The sequence below is a fragment of the Balaenoptera ricei genome, chromosome 3, assembly GCF_028023285.1.
Source record: "Balaenoptera ricei isolate mBalRic1 chromosome 3, mBalRic1.hap2, whole genome shotgun sequence".
NCBI classification, from domain to species: domain Eukaryota; kingdom Metazoa; phylum Chordata; class Mammalia; order Artiodactyla; family Balaenopteridae; genus Balaenoptera; species Balaenoptera ricei.
In genome coordinates, this window is record NC_082641.1 from 26,550,007 (window position 1) to 26,572,595 (window position 22,589).

The window sequence follows — 22,589 nt, forward strand, 5'->3', positions numbered from 1 at the left end:
CTGCCTTTTCATCTTGTCTATCTTTCTGTGAATGTGGTTTTTGTTCCACAGGCTGCAGGATTGTAGTTCTTCTTGCTTCTGCTGTCTGCCCTCTGGTGGATGAGGCTATCTAAGAGGCTTGTGCAAGTTTCCTGATGGGAGGGACTGGTGGTGGGTAGAGCTGGCTGTTGCTCTGGTGGGCAGAGCTCAGTAAAACTTTAATCCACTTGTCTGCTGATGGGTGGGGCTGCGTTCCCTCCCTGTTGGTTGTTTGGCCTGAGGCAACCCAACACTGGAGCCTACCCGGCTCTTTGGAGGTGCTAATGGTCGACTCTGGGAGGGCTCACCCCAAGGAGTACTTCCCAGAACTTCTGCTGCCAGTGTCCTTGTCTTCACAGTGAGCCACAGCCACCCCCTGCCTCTGCAGGAGACCCTCCAACACTAGCAGGTATGTCTGGTTCAGTCTCCTATGGGGTCACTGCTCCTTCCCTTGGGTCCCGATGCGCACTCTACTTTGTGTGTGCCCTCGAAGAGTGGAGTCTCTGTTTCCCCCAGTCCTGTTGAAGTCCTGCAATCAAATCCCACTAGGCTTCAAAGTCTGATTCTCTAGGAATTCCTCCTCCCGTTGCCGGACCCCCAGATTGGGAAGCCTGACGTGGGGCTCAGAACCTTCACTCCAGTGGGTGGACTTCTGTGGTATAAGTGTTCTCCAGTTTGTGAGTCACCCACCCAGCAGTTATGGGATTTGATTTTATTGTGATTGCGCCCCTCCTACCATCTCATTGTGGGTTCTCCTTTGTCTTTGGATGTGGGGTATCTTTTTTGGTGAGTTCCAGTGTCTTCCTGTCGATGACTGTTCAGCAGTTAGTTGTGATTCTCGCAAGAGGGAGTGAGAGCACGTCCTTCTACTCTGCCATCTTGGTGATGGTTTTCTTGGGGGAATTTTTCCAAAAATTGATATGCTGTGCTTTTTAAAATATCATGAAAATTTGGGTTCTCTTTGATGCTCTAATGTACAGGTCCTCCTAATATGCCTTTCTCTTGAGTTGTTAACGTCTACCCAATTCAACGAGCCACTAGTCGTAGGATAATTAGACAGTAATGTTTTAACAGCCCATAAAAATAAAAGTTGTCAGCCATATACACCTTTAAAATTAGGAATGAACAATTATTTGTTCCTAATTACGTAATCCAAATTCAGTCAACATGAAGCAATATTTTATTCATCTGAAAGACCATTTAAAAGATGCTGTCATTAAAAGATTGCTTTCTTTTATTCCTTTTTTTTTTTTTTTAAAGAGCATAAACTTAGGAGTAGAGACCTCCTAAGGTGATTCAGAGACTAATTAACCACTGCTGCTTAAACAGGAGCATCAGATTAAAGCATCTTCATAGCTAACACTTACTGAGTATTGTTTTGTTCCAGACACTCTGCTAAGTGCTTCAGGTGTACTATAGCAATGTATCCTCACCAGTGAGGTTCCGCTGTAATCCCTGTTTTACAGAGGAGTAAACTAAGGCTCAGATTGGGCCAGTACTTTAGCCCAAGATCTCAGACTGCTAGAACCTGGCAGTCGACCTCTGTCTGACCTCACAAGTACTCAGTTATATCCCCTACCCTGTGCATCCACTACTTCACAGAGACATTTTGAGGCACAAATGAAGAAATAGTCCTAGAATATGCTTTGGCATTCAATGATTGCATTCAGCTCAATACCACAAATACCTACTGAGGACCTGCTGTGTGAAACCCAAGGGTAGAGAGAAACAGAAAAAAATTTTAGAGACTACTTTTAAAGAGCTACACAGATGTGTTGCCTTATTGTTCCATGCATTCTTTTTAATTTTTCTTGTTTTAATTTCCAGAACACATCAGTGTTATTCAAAATAGTTATAGGTCAGCATTTTAAAATTAGATATTCAATTAGTGGTGTTTCTGGTCATCATGATGAAAAAGTCACTTTTCTTTTTATTTCCCTTGATAACCTTCTCTAAACTTCTGTTCTGATTCAGTCACCTGCAATAATCTTTTCTCCCTGTGTCAGGACAAGTGCCTCGGGCACATCTCTCTTCTTCATCATTTAAATTTAATGCTCAGACATTTAACATTTTCATATTTCAACTGGTTAGCGTATTTAAGAGAACGTGCCTTCACTTGCTCCTTGAACGTACTTTTTAAAAATGTTTAAGGAAGTAACTTCCCAACTGTCAATAACTGGTGCTAATGCTGATTTTGTTTCCACTGTCGGCCAACTGATTTCACTTTCTTTATGACAAAAGCTTCAATTTGCTATTTTATGCTTAAGAAAATGTCCTGTGTAACAGCAGTTCTCTCTCAGAGTCTTAAACCTCCCTCTCTGCAGTCACTCACATGGAGAGCAGAAGAGTTAGAATGTCTGACCTTGGTCATAAACCCAAAGGCACTGTTTGGCTACCTGGGTCACACAAGCAGAGTAAGGTATAGAAAGCCAAACAAGGACCCAATCCCAAATCCTCCAACTTCCATGTTATTATGCCTGTGGACTCCTATATCCTCTGCTTATAATTCAATTTGCTGAAAAAAATGTTGAACAAAAGAGAGTTAAAGTCAAGTTGAACAAAAGAGAGTTAAAGGTTCAAATCCTTTCCATTCCCACTGAGTTATTTTGCCTCCGTGCTCCACAAGCCAAACAGAGCTAAAGGCTGTCAGAAGGTTATAGAGACTCTGCATGCTCGTTATAACAAACCCGCCAGAATCTAGCCTATGGACATTGTTAAGTATTTCTTTACTCATCACCTTAATTTGTTTATGAAACCATGTAAATATTTGATTTGCACCAGAGTTCTTCATTTTTTGTCATGTATGGGTCCACCCTAGCAGAATGGGAATATAAATATACAGAATGCCAACATCCCAGTTTACATGTCTTTTAAAATCAAAATCCCTAATTATCATTTTGATTGACTCATTTCAAAAATCAGTTAAAAATCCCTGACATATTGTCAGTCAACGGTCAAAATATTCTTAAACCACTGATTTTCTTCATTTCCATTGATGTGAATTAGTACATTATTTTAAATATGAGAAACTAAGAATATATTGTAACAAGAATTATAAATTTAACTTTTTAGAGTGCCCTACCTCTAGTCAAAATTAAAAGCTGTCTTTCTAATATTCTACCCTTTTCTACCAAAAATAAATGGGTTTTTGGAAGGGGTCCTGCCTTTAGCAACCTTCATCAAATTTAGAGATTATGTTTAGATGTTAATGTATCATTGGAACCTCAAGGATTCAACTCTTTTTGTATAGATGTAGGCTGCTGTTAGCAAGCTTCACCTTCCTACAAGTTTTTATGTTGCCAGTTGTTAAGATGATAATGTAATATACATTGTCATCATATTTTGATACATACATCATATATATCATATCCTCATGAGCATGCTAAATATATCAATATTCTTTGAATACCTATCTTTCCATCTAGAATTGAAGAAGATATTGAAAGAAAGTACAGAATTCTCCATAAAAGAATTAGAGGTTTTTTTCTTATTGCCATTATTGATAAATAAGTAAAAATAACAACAGCTATTCTCAAAGGTCAATGTGAGGAATCAAATTTGAAATTATGCAGCCTGGAATAAGAAGAAAAGCAGCATGCCAAAATGTTTAACAGGAAAAATATTTATAGTTTCTTCCAGTTTTCTATTCACAGAGAACACATATGCACAAGAAAAGGGAGGCACTTTAAAAGATTAAAATGTATACATGTGTGAGATACATGGATAAATGTTTTAGGTGAATTGGTGTGTTTCAGAAGACCTGAGGGCAGTAATGAAAGCATAACAAAAAGCCTGAAATATCAGTCTGGATGTGGGATTTAATGCTGACTAGAGGGAACAGAGATTGGAGTTAAGAAGGCAGTTGAAGAATTTATCTCAGCTATGGCATTTTCAAATAGGTTTGGAGAGAAAATGGCTTTCATTCATTCAACAGTTACTCACCAGAGACTATAAAGTTAATAGCATGGGCAGCTTGCCTATGTTTGAGCCTCAGCTACACTGTGACTACCTGGGTAATATTGGGCAAGTTATTTAACCTCTCTCTGCTCTCCACTTCTTCAGCTGTTAAATGAGGGGAGTAATAAAGTTGTTGAGGTGAGGATTAATTAAGTTAATACGAGAAAGAGCTTAGAATGGGGTCAGCATATGGTACTCACTAGTGAGGTACTAAGGGAAGACCAGAATAAGGAGGGAAGGCATCCTACTATCAAGTGCATCTTCAGAAAACAGGAAAGGTGAAGAGAAGGATGAACCAAAAGTGCCCAGTTGATGATTCCACTGATGTTCAGTCTCATTCTCTGAAGTCAAGTATTATGGGCCAGAAGATGGTGCCAAAGCAGCTAAGGCAGCTGCAAACACAACTCATCACCAGCAATTCAGAGGGCCAAGTATATATAACAGTACAAAGTCTTCTTTATTATCCCAACCAAACTAAAAATAAAATGATCACTATACTTTATGTAATTTGATGATCCTGGTAACTTTTGTAGATCCTCCTATTAAGGCTATTTATCATTTCATTTTAAAACATCATTACTTAACACCACAATTTGGAGTTTATATTATTGAATATTTAAACTACTGTGAAATGTTAAGAGTCTGGTTAGGTCTTGTTATATTTTCAATAAAACTTCAATGCATCTAACAATCAAAAATGACTATTGCACTTAGGGTATAATAATGTTTTAAATTGGAATTATCATAGTCAAGTTGTTAAGTGGGATTTAATATCATGAGATCCTTATATTATTGCACCAAAGTTTATTATTGTGGGAAAATTACTTTTGATTTAATTGTTTAATTACATTTTTTAAGAGCAAAATAATTAATTCCTTGTTTAAGGTTAAACTTTGACCTTTAATATATTGAGTACTCTTTTATATTGGGTCCTAGGTCTGGTCTTTCAAATTAGTACTTTAGATATTGAATTTAAACCTTTGAATACTTATATCGTTATAAACTCTGCAGGACCCTAGACTACACCTCACTCATACTTTTATCCTTAAAGATATCTAGCACAGATTTTGCACATTGCAAACAGTCAAATATTACTTCAATTAAGCTGCAGTGACCACAAAAGATAAAAAACTACTGTGTTATCTAAAAGCTGCCTCCCAATTTATTGATGTGGATGATTTGATATGGATATCATCGATAGTGTTTTGTGTTGTTGACAACTGAAAATCTAGTCTTTAAAGTTCAAGGATATATTAGATAGTAAACATATACACCAAATCATCATGAAAGTCTTTCCACGGAAACTACCTCTGGAAATTTCACATCAAAATGACATAGGTATTTTATGATATAATAGCAGAAAACTCAAGCTTCCTTAGTGCAAACCAGAGAAATTAAAGATAACACAGTTGTATGTGCATAAACTAACAGGAAAGATAAAAATGAAAATATATAACAAATAATATCACATCATAAAAGCTGGTTCCTTTAAGACTTTTACAAATGAAAAATCAGACATTATTTAGGATCTCAGTAGAAGAAAGTTTGAAACAAAATGAGAAAAAGCCAGAGTTCATTAATAGAAAACAAATTTTTTTCTTAAAATTCCTAAGCTACACTGTGCAGATAATTCAAGTGTTCAGTAAAAGAGAAATCATTTAAGACCTGAGAATGTTGATTGCAATGATTCACAAAAAAATCAACTGTACAGAAAAATGGGATAACACAGAGAGAGAAAAATTCTATATAACGACTAATTCTTTTTGTACCAACTATATATTCTTCTAATCAACATATTTTGAGTTCTCACAAGAAATATAATCATTTCTGGAAAATAATCACATCTTAACTCTTTCTACTGTTTATATTATGAGTACAATTCAGAAGTGAACATGAAAGAGGAGATGCAAAGAAAGTTCTGCTTTAGAACAGTTATGCAAAACTTTAGCATGCTTTATTGTTTTCTTTTCATAAATCGTGAAGCATAAGAATCTGGCTCATTTACTTAATCTATATCCTAGGGTTTCTTTTTTGGTTTTCCAATGAAGATAAATACCCTTCAGGAAGCAAACTTTCCCTTTAAAAATCAAGTAAAGCAATTTTTATATTTGCATCTTCTCTAAGTTTGAGATTATTGCCAAATAAAAGTGTTTAAAATTTTTTAAAAAGAAATCAGTAAGGTAGAGTGGAGTATAAGAAATTACTTTATTATCCATTTGTATCTTGAGTGTTCTATCTACCCTCCCAACTGTGTGTATTCTGTAAAAAGAACAAAAGGGGGGAATCGTTTACCTTGTGTGAAAGCTATGATCTTGGTGATTACCAATCTACCTGCCTCTTAAAGGGAAATATTGTTTTAAATCAAATCAAGAAAATGAAATGACTTGCGTAGACTTCAGTGGCAGTACTTTATTCAGTTTTATCTCCTTTTCAACAGTCTAGACATCACTTACTTGAGTTTTAAAACGATAATGAGACAGAATCTTTACTGCAATTCAAACCATCGAGTAACTTCAAAGAAGGAGAGGGTGCTGGATGGGGAGGGACAGAACAGAAAACACAACACAAGGGAAATCATCCCCTGGCAGGTGAAGAGGCGTCTTAGATTGTTTTTTAGCAGAGTTTTATTGCAGAAAATTTGCAATGAGATAGGAGCAGTGATAATATTTTTCCACATTTTATCAAGTACTACAGTTTATAAAGTGTTTCCATGTGTACAAGCATTCCTCATGATCTGTCTAAGCACTCTTTCAGTTGAGCAGAATTCAATCCTTTTGGGTGTAAGGAAACAGAGTCCCAGAGGGGTTAAGAGACCACAGTGCCATTGCCAGCAGAGTGCCAAAGTTGAAGCTGAAGTCCATGCTTTTTGACATGGTTTAGTCTAATACTCTTCCCTTATACCACATTATTACCATGTTCAAGTAGTAGAGAGTATTTCAGGCATGGTGGGCAATGGAAGAGTAGCATAGGGCTTAGGAATTGGAGCACTTGAATTTAGGGAACTAACATCACCACGAGAACACTTTCCCTAGCATGGCCATCCAGACAGCACACATTTCTCTTCACTGATTGTTTCCCAGTTATTCCCTTAAAGAAAAAACAAAAACAAAAAACAAAGCTGTTCAAATTATTTAAAAATTTATAAGCTGTTCCCATGCAATAAAACTAAAAACTAATTAATGAACTCATAATCATTTCTCCTAGAATTGCTCACCATTATTTCCTTGAGTGTATGAGTGGGTTACAGAATTCAGTTTAATCATCATTTATTGGACATGTACAGGATGCTTGAGAGTTATGAATTTGAATGAGAAATAGTCTCTCCCTAAAGCAAACTACTTGTTTTATAAAGATATGGCTTTAACTTTTTAGATTCTAATTAAGAATCTACAGAAGAATATTATATCCAATATGTTTTTTACCTTTGAAGAAAAACACATTTGGGGAAAAGTCCATTAACTAGTGAGGAGCATAATTTTTTAAAAATTTCTGCTGCTTGAATCATCATGTCTCAGATGTCTGCATTTATCCATTAATATTTTCTTCCAAAGTGTGTTTGTCAGAGAGAAAGAGAGAGGAGGCAGGGGGAGTGTGTGTGTGTGTGTGTGTGTGTGTGTGTGTGTGTCCTTAGATTTGATAATTGCTGAAGAGACTACATTACACGGCAAAAAGTAGGATTGTAACTGGTGAGTTACAATGCCTTACTAAATCAATTTTTGACTGGATATCTGGCTCTCAGCTTGATTTACCACTGGCTTTTTTAAAATCAAAATGTTAGACTAAGCAGGAGCTCAAACTAATGGCTCAGTCTGCCAAAGACCTTGGACTTCCAGAGCCAAGCAAAAGGCAGTAAACAATGCCTTTTTGGGGAAATAACTTCATGCAGTGACTAAACCAAAATGCATTTGTTTAATTGATAAATCCCAAATGAACAATAACATCTATTACAATTTGTATCATTTGTGCCAATAGAATTTACAAATAATTTAGCCTGGGGTCTAATATAATAATATAATGAATCCAGAAACGTTTATAATCATGGTAGGGACTGCTTTTTGGTAGTATTATCTGATGTGAATGAACAGACTTTGGAGTCAGGCAGATCTTGGTAACCTCCCTGGCTCTGCTCTTAACTTTGGATAAGTTACTTAACCTCCCTAACCTCAGTTTCTCTGAAAAAAGTGGAGAAAATAAAGCTTATTTCCTGGAGTCATTATGAGTATTATTGATTAACAAACAAAGCATTCCTGCAGTACCTAACACATAGTAAGTGTTCACCAAGTGTTAGTTTTCTGCTTCCTTCACTGAAATTCTTGAAGGACCACATGCAGTTCCAGCTCACCTTGAATTCCAAAGATAAAGAACTACATTAGTGGGACTTCCCTGGCGGTCCAGTGGTTAGGACACGGCACTTTCACTGCCATGGCCCCGGGTTTGATCCCTGGTCAGGGAACTAAGATCCTCCCCCCTGAAAAAAAGAACAAAAACAAAAAAAATACCTTAGTTTCCTATTGCTGCTGTAATGAATTACCACAAACCTAGTGGCTTAAAATAGTACAAGTTTATTATCTTATAGCTTTGGAGGTCAAAAGTCTGAAATGGGTTTCGCTAGGTTAAAATCAAGGTGCCGCAAGGTGTCTTTCTGGAGGCTGTAGGGGAGGAGCCGTTTCCTTGTCTTTTCGAGCTTCTAGAGGCTGACTACATTCCCTGGTTCATGGTCGCTTCCACCAAAGACAACAGCATAGCATCTTCAAATCTCTCTCTCTCTCAGTCTCTCTCTCTGACCTCTGCTCCATCGTCACATTTCCTTCTTTGACTCCAGCTCTCCCCTACTTCCTTCCCTTATAAGGACCCTGGTGATTACATGGGGCTCATGTGGTTAATCCAAGCCAGTCTCACTACTTCAAAATCTTTATCTTAATCACACCTGTAAAGTCTTTTTTGCCATGTAAGGTAACATAGTCATTGGTTCTGGGAATTAGGACATGAATATCTTTGGGAGAGCCATTATTCTGCTTACCACAACTACTATACCACTAAAGAGTTGTTCGTTTAATAGTTACTCTGGTACTTTTGACATTAAATTCAAGGTATTGAGTGTAAAGGATAAATGTCAAGGGAATTAATATATTTCTTCTGAGTTTACATTTAAAATTCTCTTGCTTTTAGCAGTTTTGTGGAAAATTTCTCTTGAAACACAAGGTCTGTTTCAGTGCTTATTAAATCTAACAAAGATAAAAGATTGAATTGAGTGGGGTCATGTGGAATCTCTGCAAATGCAGAACACTTTACGGTATTATATGAACGTATTTTTAAAAGTTACAAGGTACGCAATGAGGAAAAAAAGATGGAAGGATAGATTAGATAGATGATAGGTACATAGATGATAGATAGATGATAGGTAGATGATATTGATAGATAGATGATAGATAGATAGATATAGGATTCAATCAGTGGTTCTCAAAGGAGGCTAATTTGCCTCCCAGGGGACATTTGGCAACGTCTGGAGACATTTTTAGTGGTCACAACTTGAAAGGTGCTACAGGTATCTAGTGGGTAGGGGCCGGGGATGCTGCTAAACATCTTGTAATACACAGAATAGAGTTACCCAGCCCAAAATGTTAATAGTGCAGAGGCCAAAAAATCCTGAATTAGATAGATCTTTGTAACTCAGCACTTAAAATATTGTTTGGTACAGGATAAACCTTTAATGAATGTCATAGAACTGAATGTAAATATCTCCAGAGAAAATATTTATGTTGCAGTTAACAGACTAGACTGTGGTGTCAGAATGCCTGGACTCAAATCCTTCTCCCATTGGTTGTATGATGCTGAGAAGTTACTAAACTCTTACCTTGCCTCAGTTTCCTCATCAGTTGAGGTAATAGGAAGAGGGTCATAATGAGTAACAAATTATATAATCTGTGTAACAGCAGCAAATTTCCTGGCCCATAGGATGGGCTTCATAAATGTCTGCTATTATTATTTTCCCAAATTCCAGACAGACCCATTGCCAAATGATTGATCATATAAGAGAAAGCTTTAAAGATAAAATATTTACACTGTTCTAAAAATCAATCAAAGCAGAAACTAACACACCATTGTAAAGCAATTATACTCCAATAAAGATGTTAAAAAATAAAAAATAAAAAATAAAATAAATAAAAATCAATCAAATTATTTATATTATATAGAAGGATATAATGTTTTCTGGTCATGATAAGAGGCAACACAGTATAATCGAAAAAGAACATGGGAGATGGAGGTAGCCTGATCCTAGGTTTTGTCAGAGGAAAAGAGATTGTCCTGATTCTTTTAGAGCCCATTTAACATATCAAGAGATGAGCCTGGCCAATTCGAATAAAACTTATGAATCCCATTTATAAATGTAGTTACCAAAAGTTATTGGTGCCAGGCTCTGGGCTATTGGTCATTCTTACCCCCCAGTTATCTTCTCAGTTTTTATGGTGGGAATTGGCTCTTCCTCCCACCAAAACTTAAGTGGTGGAGTATTCCTGAAACTGAGGGAGGGATTTCACATTCCTGGCTATTAAACACAAAAACACACAGCCCTGTGTGTATCTAAAGTCATTTCTACTTCCCTGAGACAGTGTATCTGAAGTCTGGAAAAGGGGGCAGTGGGAAGCAGTGGCAAGTTTGTGGATAAAGGTGAAAACAGAGTGGGTTTTTGCCCGTTTCCCTTTGAGGCAATCATGTGGTGGAGGAGAAGCTCCTTTTAGCTCCTGGGCTTCTCCAGGGCAAGAAAAGGGTGGATGATCTCTTTGATGGTACCTACCAAGGACAAAGCAACCCTGTGGCTAAGTCCACATTTGCCAAGGGCAATGGAGGAGTGATACTCAGACATCAGGGGGTATGTGATACCAAGGAGGCAGGCAGGGTGGGGCTAGTCACCTTGGACCCTGGAGAGCTGAGATCATGATTCCACTTGCCAAAACCATAGATGCCCCTGAGGAAAGTAATGGATGAGAGCTGTTGTCTAGAGACCAGCGGACCAGAGGCAGTACAGGACTGCCCTTAGCTCCAAAAGCCCCGAATGTCCCTCTGATTTGTGTCATGTGGGTCTCTCCTCTTCATACACCCAGATGTCATCTTGGAATGAATCAGGGGCAAAGAGAAAAAGCAAAAACCAGAAAGACTGGGATTTAATTAAAATAGTTATCTAAAGAGACTGTATTATTGAATCAGGCAGATTTTATTGGACTGCACTAAATTACTGAATATTGACTGAATATTCAACCTAATATCGAGTTCCTAATACTCAATGGGATTAGAGCTTGAGGGATAAGCTATTTTAAAAAAGAAAGAAATAATAAGGAAGCTGCATCTTCCCCTGCACATCTGAATGCAGTGTGAGAAAATATGTGACCCTGCACCTCAAGGGAAGGACGCTTCTATTTTAGCTGACTTTATTGCTTTTATTACTCCAGGCACATACTCAAGGCCTCCTCTGATTTTCTCCCACACAGAGCCTTGAAACCATGCCACGTGCTCATGCTGGTGCCAAGCCATTTTTCTCCCCTCGGTGATCCAACCTTTTCCAAGAAGTCTTCCTAAACCACCAAAGAGCTAACATGTCCCCTGACTCCACCTTTTCCAACTCACAGGTTCCCTCTGTATTGTTCTCTAGCGTTTCCTTTACCTTGTTATTCCTAACTAATACTTAATAAGAATACCAAAGTGTCTAATTTCTGCTTTTATTTGCTTTCTTTTGTGTATAGGTAAGTATTTCCAAGACTAATTTGCAAAGGTATAGAAGGCAGGTATTAGGTGTTTTTTATTCATTGCCTTATGCAGCTCTTCAGGCCAATAAGTGTTTTTAAATGGTCTTGGTTGACAGTTAAACTATATTTTAATAGAACAATGTTTCTGTGAAATGGAGAATTTTCCATTCATTTTCCATCAGCTTCATTCTTGAAACTTCTTCACCCTTAACAGATGACTTCTGTCCCAGCACTTATAATGGTCAAGGTACTTATAACATCTGCTCTTTTCAACAAATCCAATACAGGTTGGCTTTATTATTGAGGTTTAATTGGTTATTAAAGAAAATTTTTTATATCTGAGGTGATAACTTGAATTCCTCTCTGACTGCTCAGATTAGACAATGTGCTTAGTGTTTGTTTGGTCGTAATTGCTAAATTATCTGGCAACTTCAGGAACATGTATTCTTGATACATAGAATTATCCTAAAATCAAGTGAGAAAGGGGGTGGAGGACACTAAGATTTATTGATTACCTTCTATGTTCCAGAAACCTTCATTGATTATTGATATTTTATCCAATTTTATCTTTATAACATTCATGCATTCTTTCTTTGCAATCATTAATTATCGAATATACATAATGTGCCAATATGTTGGGTGCTGAGAATGTGGAAGTGAACCAGACAGGCTTGATGCTTTTTTTATCATGAAATTTGCAATCTAGCTGTTTGCTGACTGAAACATGAAAACAGCTGTGAAATTCTCAAAAAAAAAAAAAAATTGAGAATGTGCTGATGGCTAACTGGGGAAGAAATTGGGAGTGTAGAACAGGAGGCTATAACTTAGACTAGCAGCTCAGGGAGAACTTCCCTGAGGAAATCAAGATTACAAAGACCTGATGTATGAATTGGATTAACCAGGTGAAGGTGTTCAAAAGGACTTTACACCAAGGGGACCACATGCAAGGAGGCCTAGATATGAAAGAGTCTAATGTATCTTCACAAACTGCAATATGTACAGTACACTAGAACAAAGAGTGTCAAGGAGAGAATGATGGCTGATGAAGCTAAAGAGAGGGGCAGAGACTGTGGTGGATTTTGGAGGCCATGCTGAGTGGGGCTGGGGGCCTTATCCCAAGAGTAAAGAGAAAACACTGAAGGATTCAGTTAGAAAAGATTGGTATCTTGAAAGTTGTTGATGGTGTTTTTTAAGTTCATCTAGTCACAGAAAGGAAAATAGATGGAAAGGAAGCAAGACTGAGTGTGTGTTCAGAGAGCCTCATTGCAATAGGTCAAAGAGAAATGGTGGTGAATTGGACCAGGGTGGCACCACTGGGAATGGAGACAAGTAGGCGGTGAGTCAAGATATAGGTAAGAGGTAGAATTGGCAGGAGTTAGGGGCCTAATGAATTTGGAGATGGAGGCAGAAGGAAGGTTCTAGGGTGGCTCTCTGGTGGTCCTTACAGAGATGGGACATACAAGAGGAAGAATGGTTTGGGAGAGAAGGTAATGAGGTCAACTGGGAAGTACTGAGTGTGAGTTGTCCAAGAGACTAGCCTGGGAATCACTGTATCCTTGACTCTGTATCTCGTGAAAATGTCTGTCCTGAGGTTATATAGAGATTTGGACATTAATGGCACGGAGATAATAGTTTAATCCATGAAAATAGATAATCTCATTTGGAGAGAGTATGTGAAATGAGGAAAGACAAGGACCTAAGACATAGGCCTAAGGAATATCCACATTTAATGGACAAGTAGAAGAGGAATATCTGGCAAAGTTAATTGAGTTTTGTCTTAAAGATGACCTATGAAAACTATGATAACTTAATTTAGTTGATTAATAGGAAAGTCAGAATTCAGACCCAAATGTTTCCACCTTCAAAATCCACCTTCTGAATACTTCCTGTTTGTGATGTAAGAATAATTTATTGATGCATATCTCTGAGCTAGGCCTTCCGTTAAGCATTTTACATACATTGTTTTATTAATTTTCAGAGCAACCTACCTGTAAACTAAGTATCGGTATTATTCTTATGTAGATGAGGGAAATAAGACTTGGAGAAACTAACTAAGTTCCCCAAGGTTACCTGACTACTACATACCCATTTCTTTCCCTTGCCCAAGACCATGCATGCATTATGATTGTACTAGTTAAGGCAGTGATTCTCAAACTTGAGCTCTCATCAGAATCACCTGGAGGGCTTCTTAAAACACAGATTGCTGGGCAACACCCTTTGAGTTTCTGATTCTGGAGGTAGATGGGGCCTGAGAATTTGCAAGTCTAGTTCCAACAACCTGCCACAAAAATATGCTGCCATCAGCATTTTAACTTGTAAAAAAAAATAAATTAAATATAAATATAAATTAGATATAAATTAGTTAACTCATGATAATCATTAACATCTAAATACAGCATATTAAAATATGTAATATAAAATTTTATTAAAAGATATTTTTATTTACCTACCCCTATGATCTCTGAAACAGAATCTACTCCTAATCCCTGCCATGTACTTCAAGAAATTTCTTCCTGACATAAACTCTACCTAACAAGCTCTTCACGATTTTTACAACATTAAGCATATTTATTAGCATTATGTATACATGCATTATGTAGAGAGATGTATGTATATACACACTCATATATACATATACCTATTGAATTCAGTTAAGCTTCAATTTGTCCTAAGTTGATTGTAAATTTATTTTCCCAGTTTAAAATAATATTCAATCTATTTAGCACAAAGGTGTTCTCTCTGCTGTAACTCCAGTTTCTACACTTCAATCCCAATCAGACAACATCTTTTCACCACAGCTGTTCTCTGATTCTTATAACATCTCAGATTAGCAATCATTACATTTCTTAAAGGGCCACATTACACTCTATGAGCATATTAGTCATAATCCATTTTTTTATTTCAGCAAAAAAATCACATAATTCCTTCCCTAAGCCCCTTTCAGGCTGTTGTAGGTACTTCCAGATGTGCCACGTAGGTAACGTTCTGTTTAAACTATGCTTTCTTGTCTCAACGATGCATATGCTTAGAAGATTCAGTTTGGTTACTGACTTAAGACAAGTGACTCAGTGACACCGAGGGAATGGGGGAAATGGGGCAGCAGTAACTAGCTCCATAAACCACTAAAAGTCTGTACAGTTAGTGTTATACCTTTGAATTAGAGACAAAATCAAGTTGGGAGGTGGCATACGTAGCAGGTAAAAAGATACTGGCACTGCTTTGGTGATGCTTGCAATGGGGCCATATCTACAACCCCAGATCCCTGTATTTATTTGTCAAGATGCTACACTTAAAAAAATAATGATAAAAGTCAACAGAAAAACAAGCAAAGACCAAGAGCTCCTTCTGCAACAAAATGCTCCAGGTACAGTAGTAAAAAGTCCTACGAGCCCCAGATGAAATGTGACTTTCCGAGGGAAGTGGATAATTTTTACTTGATGGTGAATCGTTAAAAGTGAACCAGATGATTAAACTTAATGGAACAGCCACATTAAACTGAAATTAGTAAAAACATGCCTCGGGCAGCCTACAACCTTTTATTTGTTGTTGTTTAACTTCTGCCTTTTACAGTGGCCATGATGAATGACATCACAAAAGAAAAAAATCCAATTAAAATCTAAGAGCTCAATAAACCCTTAATGTCTGCTTGTCACCACCGCTTTCACTTGCACTGATGTCTTATGTTTCCTCTTTTCCCCAAGAAGAGAAAAAAGAACTGGCCTCAGGGGAGTTCAGTGGAAGGGGAGCAGAGGGGGGAAAGAGCACACAAAGGCTTCTAGAGGTTTCTATTCTGTGCGCTCCATCAGATGCAGACACTGCACTGGGAGGGGGATGAGGTTAAATTGTTTTATTATTATACAATGCCTGAGTGAAAAGATGCATTTTCCCACTAGTTTTTAAATAGTGATAAATCAGAATTGGGATCTGCAGAGCAATCCCTGTTCACGCTCTTAGTTGGCATCTCCACTGCCCTTTTATATTGTCTTGGTGTTTGTTCTATAAGTCATCGAAATGGTCTCTCCTGACAGCTAAAAATAAGTTTCTGATTACTTTTACCTGAATAAATCTTGTGACCCAATGTGGTATTCACCTACTAATTGTGCAACAACTACATATTGAAAGTGATGAAAGAACCAGCTGAGGGGAGTCTATAATCTAGTGGAATGCAGAATATAATAAATCATGTGGAAAGATAGCAGTGGCCACCTGATAGAAGAATACTGGCTTTTGATAACAGATTTTACCTTAGAGATACCATGTGTTTGTAAAATTGGGTTTTCAAAGTCCTCAGAACAAAGTTCTCAAAGTCAAAAGCAAAAACCTGTTTATTGTGAACTAAGAGCTAATAATAGCAACAATATCTGAAATTTGGAAGACACTTTATAATTTACAAAACACATGCTTTTTTCGCATGTTTATGTAGGAATTAAAATAGTATTTGTATATAGTCTCATAGTATTTGTATATAGTATTTGTATATAGTCTCTTAGTGCTTCACTACAGCCTTGTCCTGTAGCTCAATTATCCTCATTTTCTGATAAGGATCCCAGGGCTTGGAAGTTAATTGACTGTCCTATTGAGAGAGAAAGAATGAGCAAGGCCCACACTTGGGACTCCTGGTGTGGTGCCCCCTGCACTGTGCCAGGCTGCTGACCATGGCTGCCCTAGAGCCAGATCCAATGGGCAGTGACATTGGTTTCATTACTCATGAGTTAATGAAATAGCTTTTTAAGAGCTCTCTTCAGTCATTAGAATTTGACGATGGAGAGTTAAAACTTTCCCCAGTGACTCTTTCTGTGTAATCAGGGTTTCAACGTTTTCTTAGCATATCACATTACACAAATCATGGAGTGCTCTTGTTTTACATTTCTTATTGCGTTTGTCTCACTTCTAAGCAATTTCCTCCCCGTTCGCATTTATCTTGCATGATTTCTGTCAAATTGCTTTCAAGGCCACTAATTGTATAAATAATATTCTCTTCCTCAAACTCTGCTATTAACTAGTGGTAGCTGTGTGGCGTTAGACACAGTGTATCTCTCAAAATGAGAAGGTTGCACGGAATAATCTATAAGCCTCTTCTTGCACTCAAGTTTTAATCTGACTCTCACATGAGCTGTGTGATTTGGGAAACACTACATATAGGAGCCTCAGTTTTCTTGACTCTTGCAGTGATGGATTCAATTAGCTCATGTTTCCCAAAATGAGTTTCTTGGAAAACTGTTTTGGGGAATATCAATACGGATCACACCCAAAAAGGATTCATTACATAAGAAAGTTCAGGAAAGCTAGATTAAATGATGTTTAGTACAGTTTTGGACTATAGGTACTCACAGCCTTTCCTAAGTTAATGGGCACTGGGTGACTCTAAGAAAGAGGCAGAATATGAAGTATTTCCCAAAATTATTGGGCCATAGAACCCTTTTTCCTCAGCATTTTGTGTGAATGATATTCCATGGGACATACTTTTAGAAAGGCTGGGTTACATATTTTTTAAGTCCCTTTTTCCCCTGAGATTCTATTTTCAAATGTGTTTGTAGACATTACTCTGAACATTCCATGCAGTATCAGTCAAGGGAACACAGAGATGATTTACCTGCTGCTGTTGTTGCCATTACTGTTGTAACATAGCCTATACTCCACTTAGACAGAGTTGAAATAAGGTAGAGATTGTTGCCAAACAGAACTTGGGTCTGCTCACCTGCTGCACAGCAAAGCCAATCTACTGACACCAGGTTGTAATGAAGGAAAGTACAGTGCTTATTGCAGGCACCAAGCAAGGAGAATGGGCAGCTCATGCTCAAAAGACCCAAACTCCCCAATGGCTTTCAGGAAAGGGTTTTTAAAGGCAACATTTGGCATGAGGATTGCAGCTCATGGACCTTCTTCTGACTGGTTGGTGGTGAGGTAACAGGGTGATGTTTCAGGAATCATAATCATCAACCTTCTGAATCTGGGGTCTGCATGCCTGTGGTAACATGTAATCACCATCCTCTACCTTGTGTGGGGGAGCTTAGTTTCTGCAGAACTCAAAAATATATGTCAGATTGTTGTGTATATCTCTTTAGGAGGAACTAGGACTCTGTTTTATCACTGAACTATTTGCTTTTCCTTTGTTTCTGCATTCCCTCACTTACCTAATTAGTAACTGCTTGAGTCTGCTCTTTGGAACTCAGGAAAGACCTAGGAGACTAAAGCCTTTCTCTACAAACAAGAAACAGGAAGCACAGAGGGGCTTTTGTACCCAGGAGGGCCCCACGGGGTCCTACTAGCCATTAAAGCTAACTTGTCTGTATGTAGCTGATACTTACAACTGAGATCTGAAAACAGTTCTGTTGGTAAAAAGCACTTTTTGAAAAAAATTGTGAATAGGGTTAGGTTATCGGAAGACCTATGAGATACTGCCTAAACTTTTGCTGAGGTGGGGAAAAGGGAACTAAAGAAACAATAGGGAAGTCAACAGAGTGGATATAAAGTTCAGGATAAGTAACCCATGGGCTACTTTTCCAAGTTAGGATCGCCCTCTTCACTTCAGTGGTATCTTCATGTTCATTACCGAAACCCTTTACCCAGATCCATTTCACTGGCTGTTAATCTTATCAGAGCCTCTGCTTGATGACCTTCAGGAACAGAGAACCCACTGCTTCATAAGGCAGGCTATTCAATCTAATCTTTTAGAAGGTCCTTTCCCATATTAAACTAAAATGTGTGTTAAATATTCTTTTCCAATTTATCTTGTAAATTTATCTTATTCCAATTTACCTTGTAAATTACCTAGTCAGGATGGTTTCAAGGCATTGTCCCTGGCAGCACTTCAGATGTTTCTCAAACACTTTGAGTTGAATTTCATAAATAAATTTCACATCTTCCTAGAAAATTGACTATAATCTCCATCATATTAGAACCAAGAAGATTGACTAGCTTCCCTAAATTCACCAAGATAGCAAAGTGTAGAGGCAAAATGTACACTCTGATTCAAAAACCAAAATCCTTTTCTCAGTAGTATATTGCTTGTCTAGTGTATCTGTGTACATAAAAGTGAGGGGGAGAGTGTATTAATAGATCTGAAAGCTGTAGTGAAAATAGTTTCGTTCCAGCCAGGCCTATATGTCCTTGGGCATCTTACTATTGCTCTGGCCTTTAGTTTTCCATTCTTCAAAATCAGGATTACTAAATTTTATCCAAGCTCTGTTCCACTTCTGGAAATCTCTGTGATCATAAGGAAACATGTTCATTAACGAATGACATTTACTACTGAGGATTTAAGTAAATAGTGAAAGAAAAAATCTGCAACCCTTAGAAAGACTTGAATGAAAGTTAACATAGCATTGCATCATAAAGACAAACAGTTTAGGATCACATGCTTGACTTTTACTTTCTTTAATTTTTTTTTCTACACTAGTTACATTCAGACCAGGATAGAGGAGATGGATCACTTAAATATATCCTTTCAGGAGATGGAGCAGGAGATCTCTTCATTATCAATGAAAACACAGGGGATATACAGGCCACCAAGAGGCTGGACAGGGAAGAAAAACCTGTTTACATCCTTCGAGCTCAGGCCATAAACAGAAAAACAGGGAGACCCGTGGAGCCCGAGTCTGAATTCATCATCAAGATCCATGACATCAATGACAACGAACCAATATTCACCAAGGAGGTTTACACAGCCACTGTTCCCGAAATGTCTGATGTCGGTGAGTGAGATGTGATTCAACCATTTCCTCTAGTATATCAACTGAATAACAAGTCCTATGAGTGAAATTTGCTGAAGTGAATGAACTTAGCTGCTAAATTCTAGAAGCATTGTGTTTCAAACAGTCCATTTATGTCCTTTTTGTAAGTGCATTGGTGTCTCCTAATATTACTCTAGTCTTATTATTTTTAAGAAAACAGCATTTCCTCTAGTGATTAGGGTATGAAAAGTGGCAGCGTGAGAGGGGGAGGGAGGAGAGACCATTTCATTTAAATCCTCTCCCACTCAAAATGCCCACTTTATTTCTTGGACTGAAAGGCGGCAGCCCTCTCTATTTCTCTTAGCCCATAGTGGTATTAGGCTTCAGGTAAGGATCTCCCCAATGGAAAACAAAAGCCCTTAATTTACAGTCCAGACTAAAGAGTAATTATATTTGAGAAAGAGACTCAAAGAAAACTTTTTTAAAAATCCATAAACAATATGCAGACGATGTCTAGAGGATATGTTCTTTACTAAGTGGTAGAAATTAAGAGACTTTCATGACATTAATATGGTAAATTAATATTTTGTGCACAATTCTACTGCCAATTTTAAAGTTAATACGTGTGCATTTAATTTGCTTAGACTGGGAAAAGGTAAATAGAATTTAAATTAAGAAAAAAATCCTACTGACATCACTGTCAGACACATTAAAACACTTCAGGGAAGACAATGACAAATGTTCAACTATTGTGTAAAGGGTTATTTTAAGTTATATTCAGTGTCAAGTTCAAAAGGGCTAAATTGCATAATAAAAAACATTTCCATAATTCTGAGAGTCAGATATCAGAGACATTTCAGTTCACAATTCTAAGACGTGGAAAATACATAATCTACAGAAATGATTATAAAACATCTCAATTTTTCCTATGAAGAAGTTACTCATCTCATTACTTGAAGTCACTTTTTGTTAGAAAAATCACAAACCATCACCAAAATTAAGAGGAGGATTAGAATTATTTTAAGAGGAAGATTTGTTAGGAAAAATATTTTTCCTCTACGTGGTAAAGGGCAGGAAGAATTAATGAAGGACAGCCTGGTCCCCACACAGGGCAACTCTAACCAGATGTGCAAAGTGTAACTGCACAATATAAGGGGCAGCATACTCTTGAAGCCATTATAGAATTAAATATGTTTTATAAATATTTGAGGGTAGCTGACAGTAACACATCTTGAGGAAGAGAGGGCTTTTTCCAATCTGCACACAGGCACAGTTATGTTGACATTCATCATTATCATAAATTAACATGTCATTATTGTGATAGTAAAGGCATCCCAAAGGAATTACATAAAGGTAGTGGGACAATAACAAGGTAGTAAAAATGGACTTTGGTGTCAAACAGACCTAAGTTTGAAACTATCCCTACTAATAAGGAGCAATGTGGCCTTAGGTAAATAAATGACTTGATGTCTCTGATCCTCCAGTTCCATATCTATAAAAAAGAAATAATAAACATCAACTCCTAATCCTTATCGTAAGAATGAAAGGAGAAAACAAGTGCAGAGCCCCCAGCACCACATCTGGCAACTAATAGGCACTAAAAATATCCAGATAACCATATTCTAAAAGCAATCAAATTTTGTATTGATGTCAAATAAGAACATAGGTGTTTGTTGACTTCTACTACTCCTCACTTTAAAATTATATGCTCTCATTTTCCCTACATACCTTGTCAAATTACAAGGACGGGTGCTCTATCTCATGCATCAACATGCTACATCCAGAGCATCCAACCCTAACACAGTACAGTATATTTGTTCAATAAATGGAACTGGTTAGATATTACAAAAGCAATGTAAAAATTCTAGTATTTCCTAAATGTGACTTCCCTGCCCTGTTCAGGGACAGGAGAATTCTAGCAGTATGCTTACTCTTTGTCTAATATGAATACCAAAAGTCAGCCATAAAATGATCTTAATCAGAGGGTCTTACCCTTTTTGGAAGTCACAGACCCCTTTGAGAATCAGATAAAGTCCATGGAACTTCTCCTCATTGTAATATACATGTAGGCATACACATAAAAATTTGCATGGAATTTCTTGGGGGTTAGGGATACTTCGAAAGTTATTATTAACTGTGGCCTCTAAAATAAGAATGCCAATCTAAAACAACATAGCCTTCTTTGTACATTTAATTATAATCATCTTTTGGGATTATAAATTCTGGATGTGTATCCTCTGCTATTCGAAGTAATTCTTTATTTAATCCAAAACTACTTCTCATAAGGTTCAGGGTCTTTCAACCTCTTAGAATTATCAGATAGATTTATCACTTAGGATGCTTTTATTTGTAAGTAACAGAAAACACAATTCAAATTACTTTAAACAATGGAAGTATTTATTGGTCACATTACTTAAGTCCAAAAGTAAAGTGGACTTTGAACATAGTTTGATTTGAGCTCTAGATATTTCTCTGTAATTTTCTGTCCTATTCAGCTTTGTCCTCAGGCTGGCATTGCTAAGATCACAAAATAGCAACTGCATTTGCAGGCTCCACATCAGCACATTATAGTCCAGGAGTAAAAGCACCTATGACACAGCAAATTTCCAGCAAAATCACAAATGGCCCCCTGATTAAACAATACCTACACTAATCCTTGTGGAAAAAATAGTGCAAGATGCCAATAGATTTAGGCCTAGATAACTTGAAAGAATTGTCGTAGCAAAATCTCACCCTTGGAGATGGGTTGGAATCAGTTACACCCAAAGTCATGATCATTCTCGTGCTTCCCTTTAATTTAATCCTTACAATATTTATTGATGTTGATCACATTCCTTCAGAGTGAGAAATCCAAGGCTTTTTAGCCTAGCTTGCCACTGTAGTTCTTCACTCCCTTGCCATGATAGTTTTGTATAGAAGTAAGATTGTGCTTTTTCCTTATGTGTGGGTATCAAGGATCCGTCATTAACCCTTAATTTATTTTCAATCCATGTTTCTGTCATTACAGGCACATTTGTTGCCCAAGTCAGTGCAACTGATGCTGATGATCCAACGTACGGAAACAGTGCCAAAATTGTCTATAGCATCCTACAGGGGCAGCCCTACTTTTCAGTTGAATCAGAAACAGGTTAGAATTCCTTTTGGATCTTCTTTTTACAATCTGTAATTTTAATTGACATGCTCAACTGAGCTAGCATAT

The 22,589-nt window shown here is 37.3% G+C and overlaps 1 protein-coding gene across 2 annotated transcripts in view; it reads left to right on the top strand.

Moving 5' to 3' along the window:
* The window catches only part of CDH6 (cadherin 6), a 127,067-nt gene that overhangs the window by 79,943 nt on the left and 24,535 nt on the right, over positions 1 to 22,589 (top strand). For both annotated transcript variants that reach the window (XM_059916158.1, XM_059916159.1), the window contains exons 3-4: positions 19,117 to 19,411; positions 22,398 to 22,517. In XM_059916158.1, the coding sequence (XP_059772141.1) occupies positions 19,117 to 19,411; positions 22,398 to 22,517 (415 nt within the window). The remainder of the gene's footprint in view (positions 1 to 19,116; positions 19,412 to 22,397; positions 22,518 to 22,589) is intronic.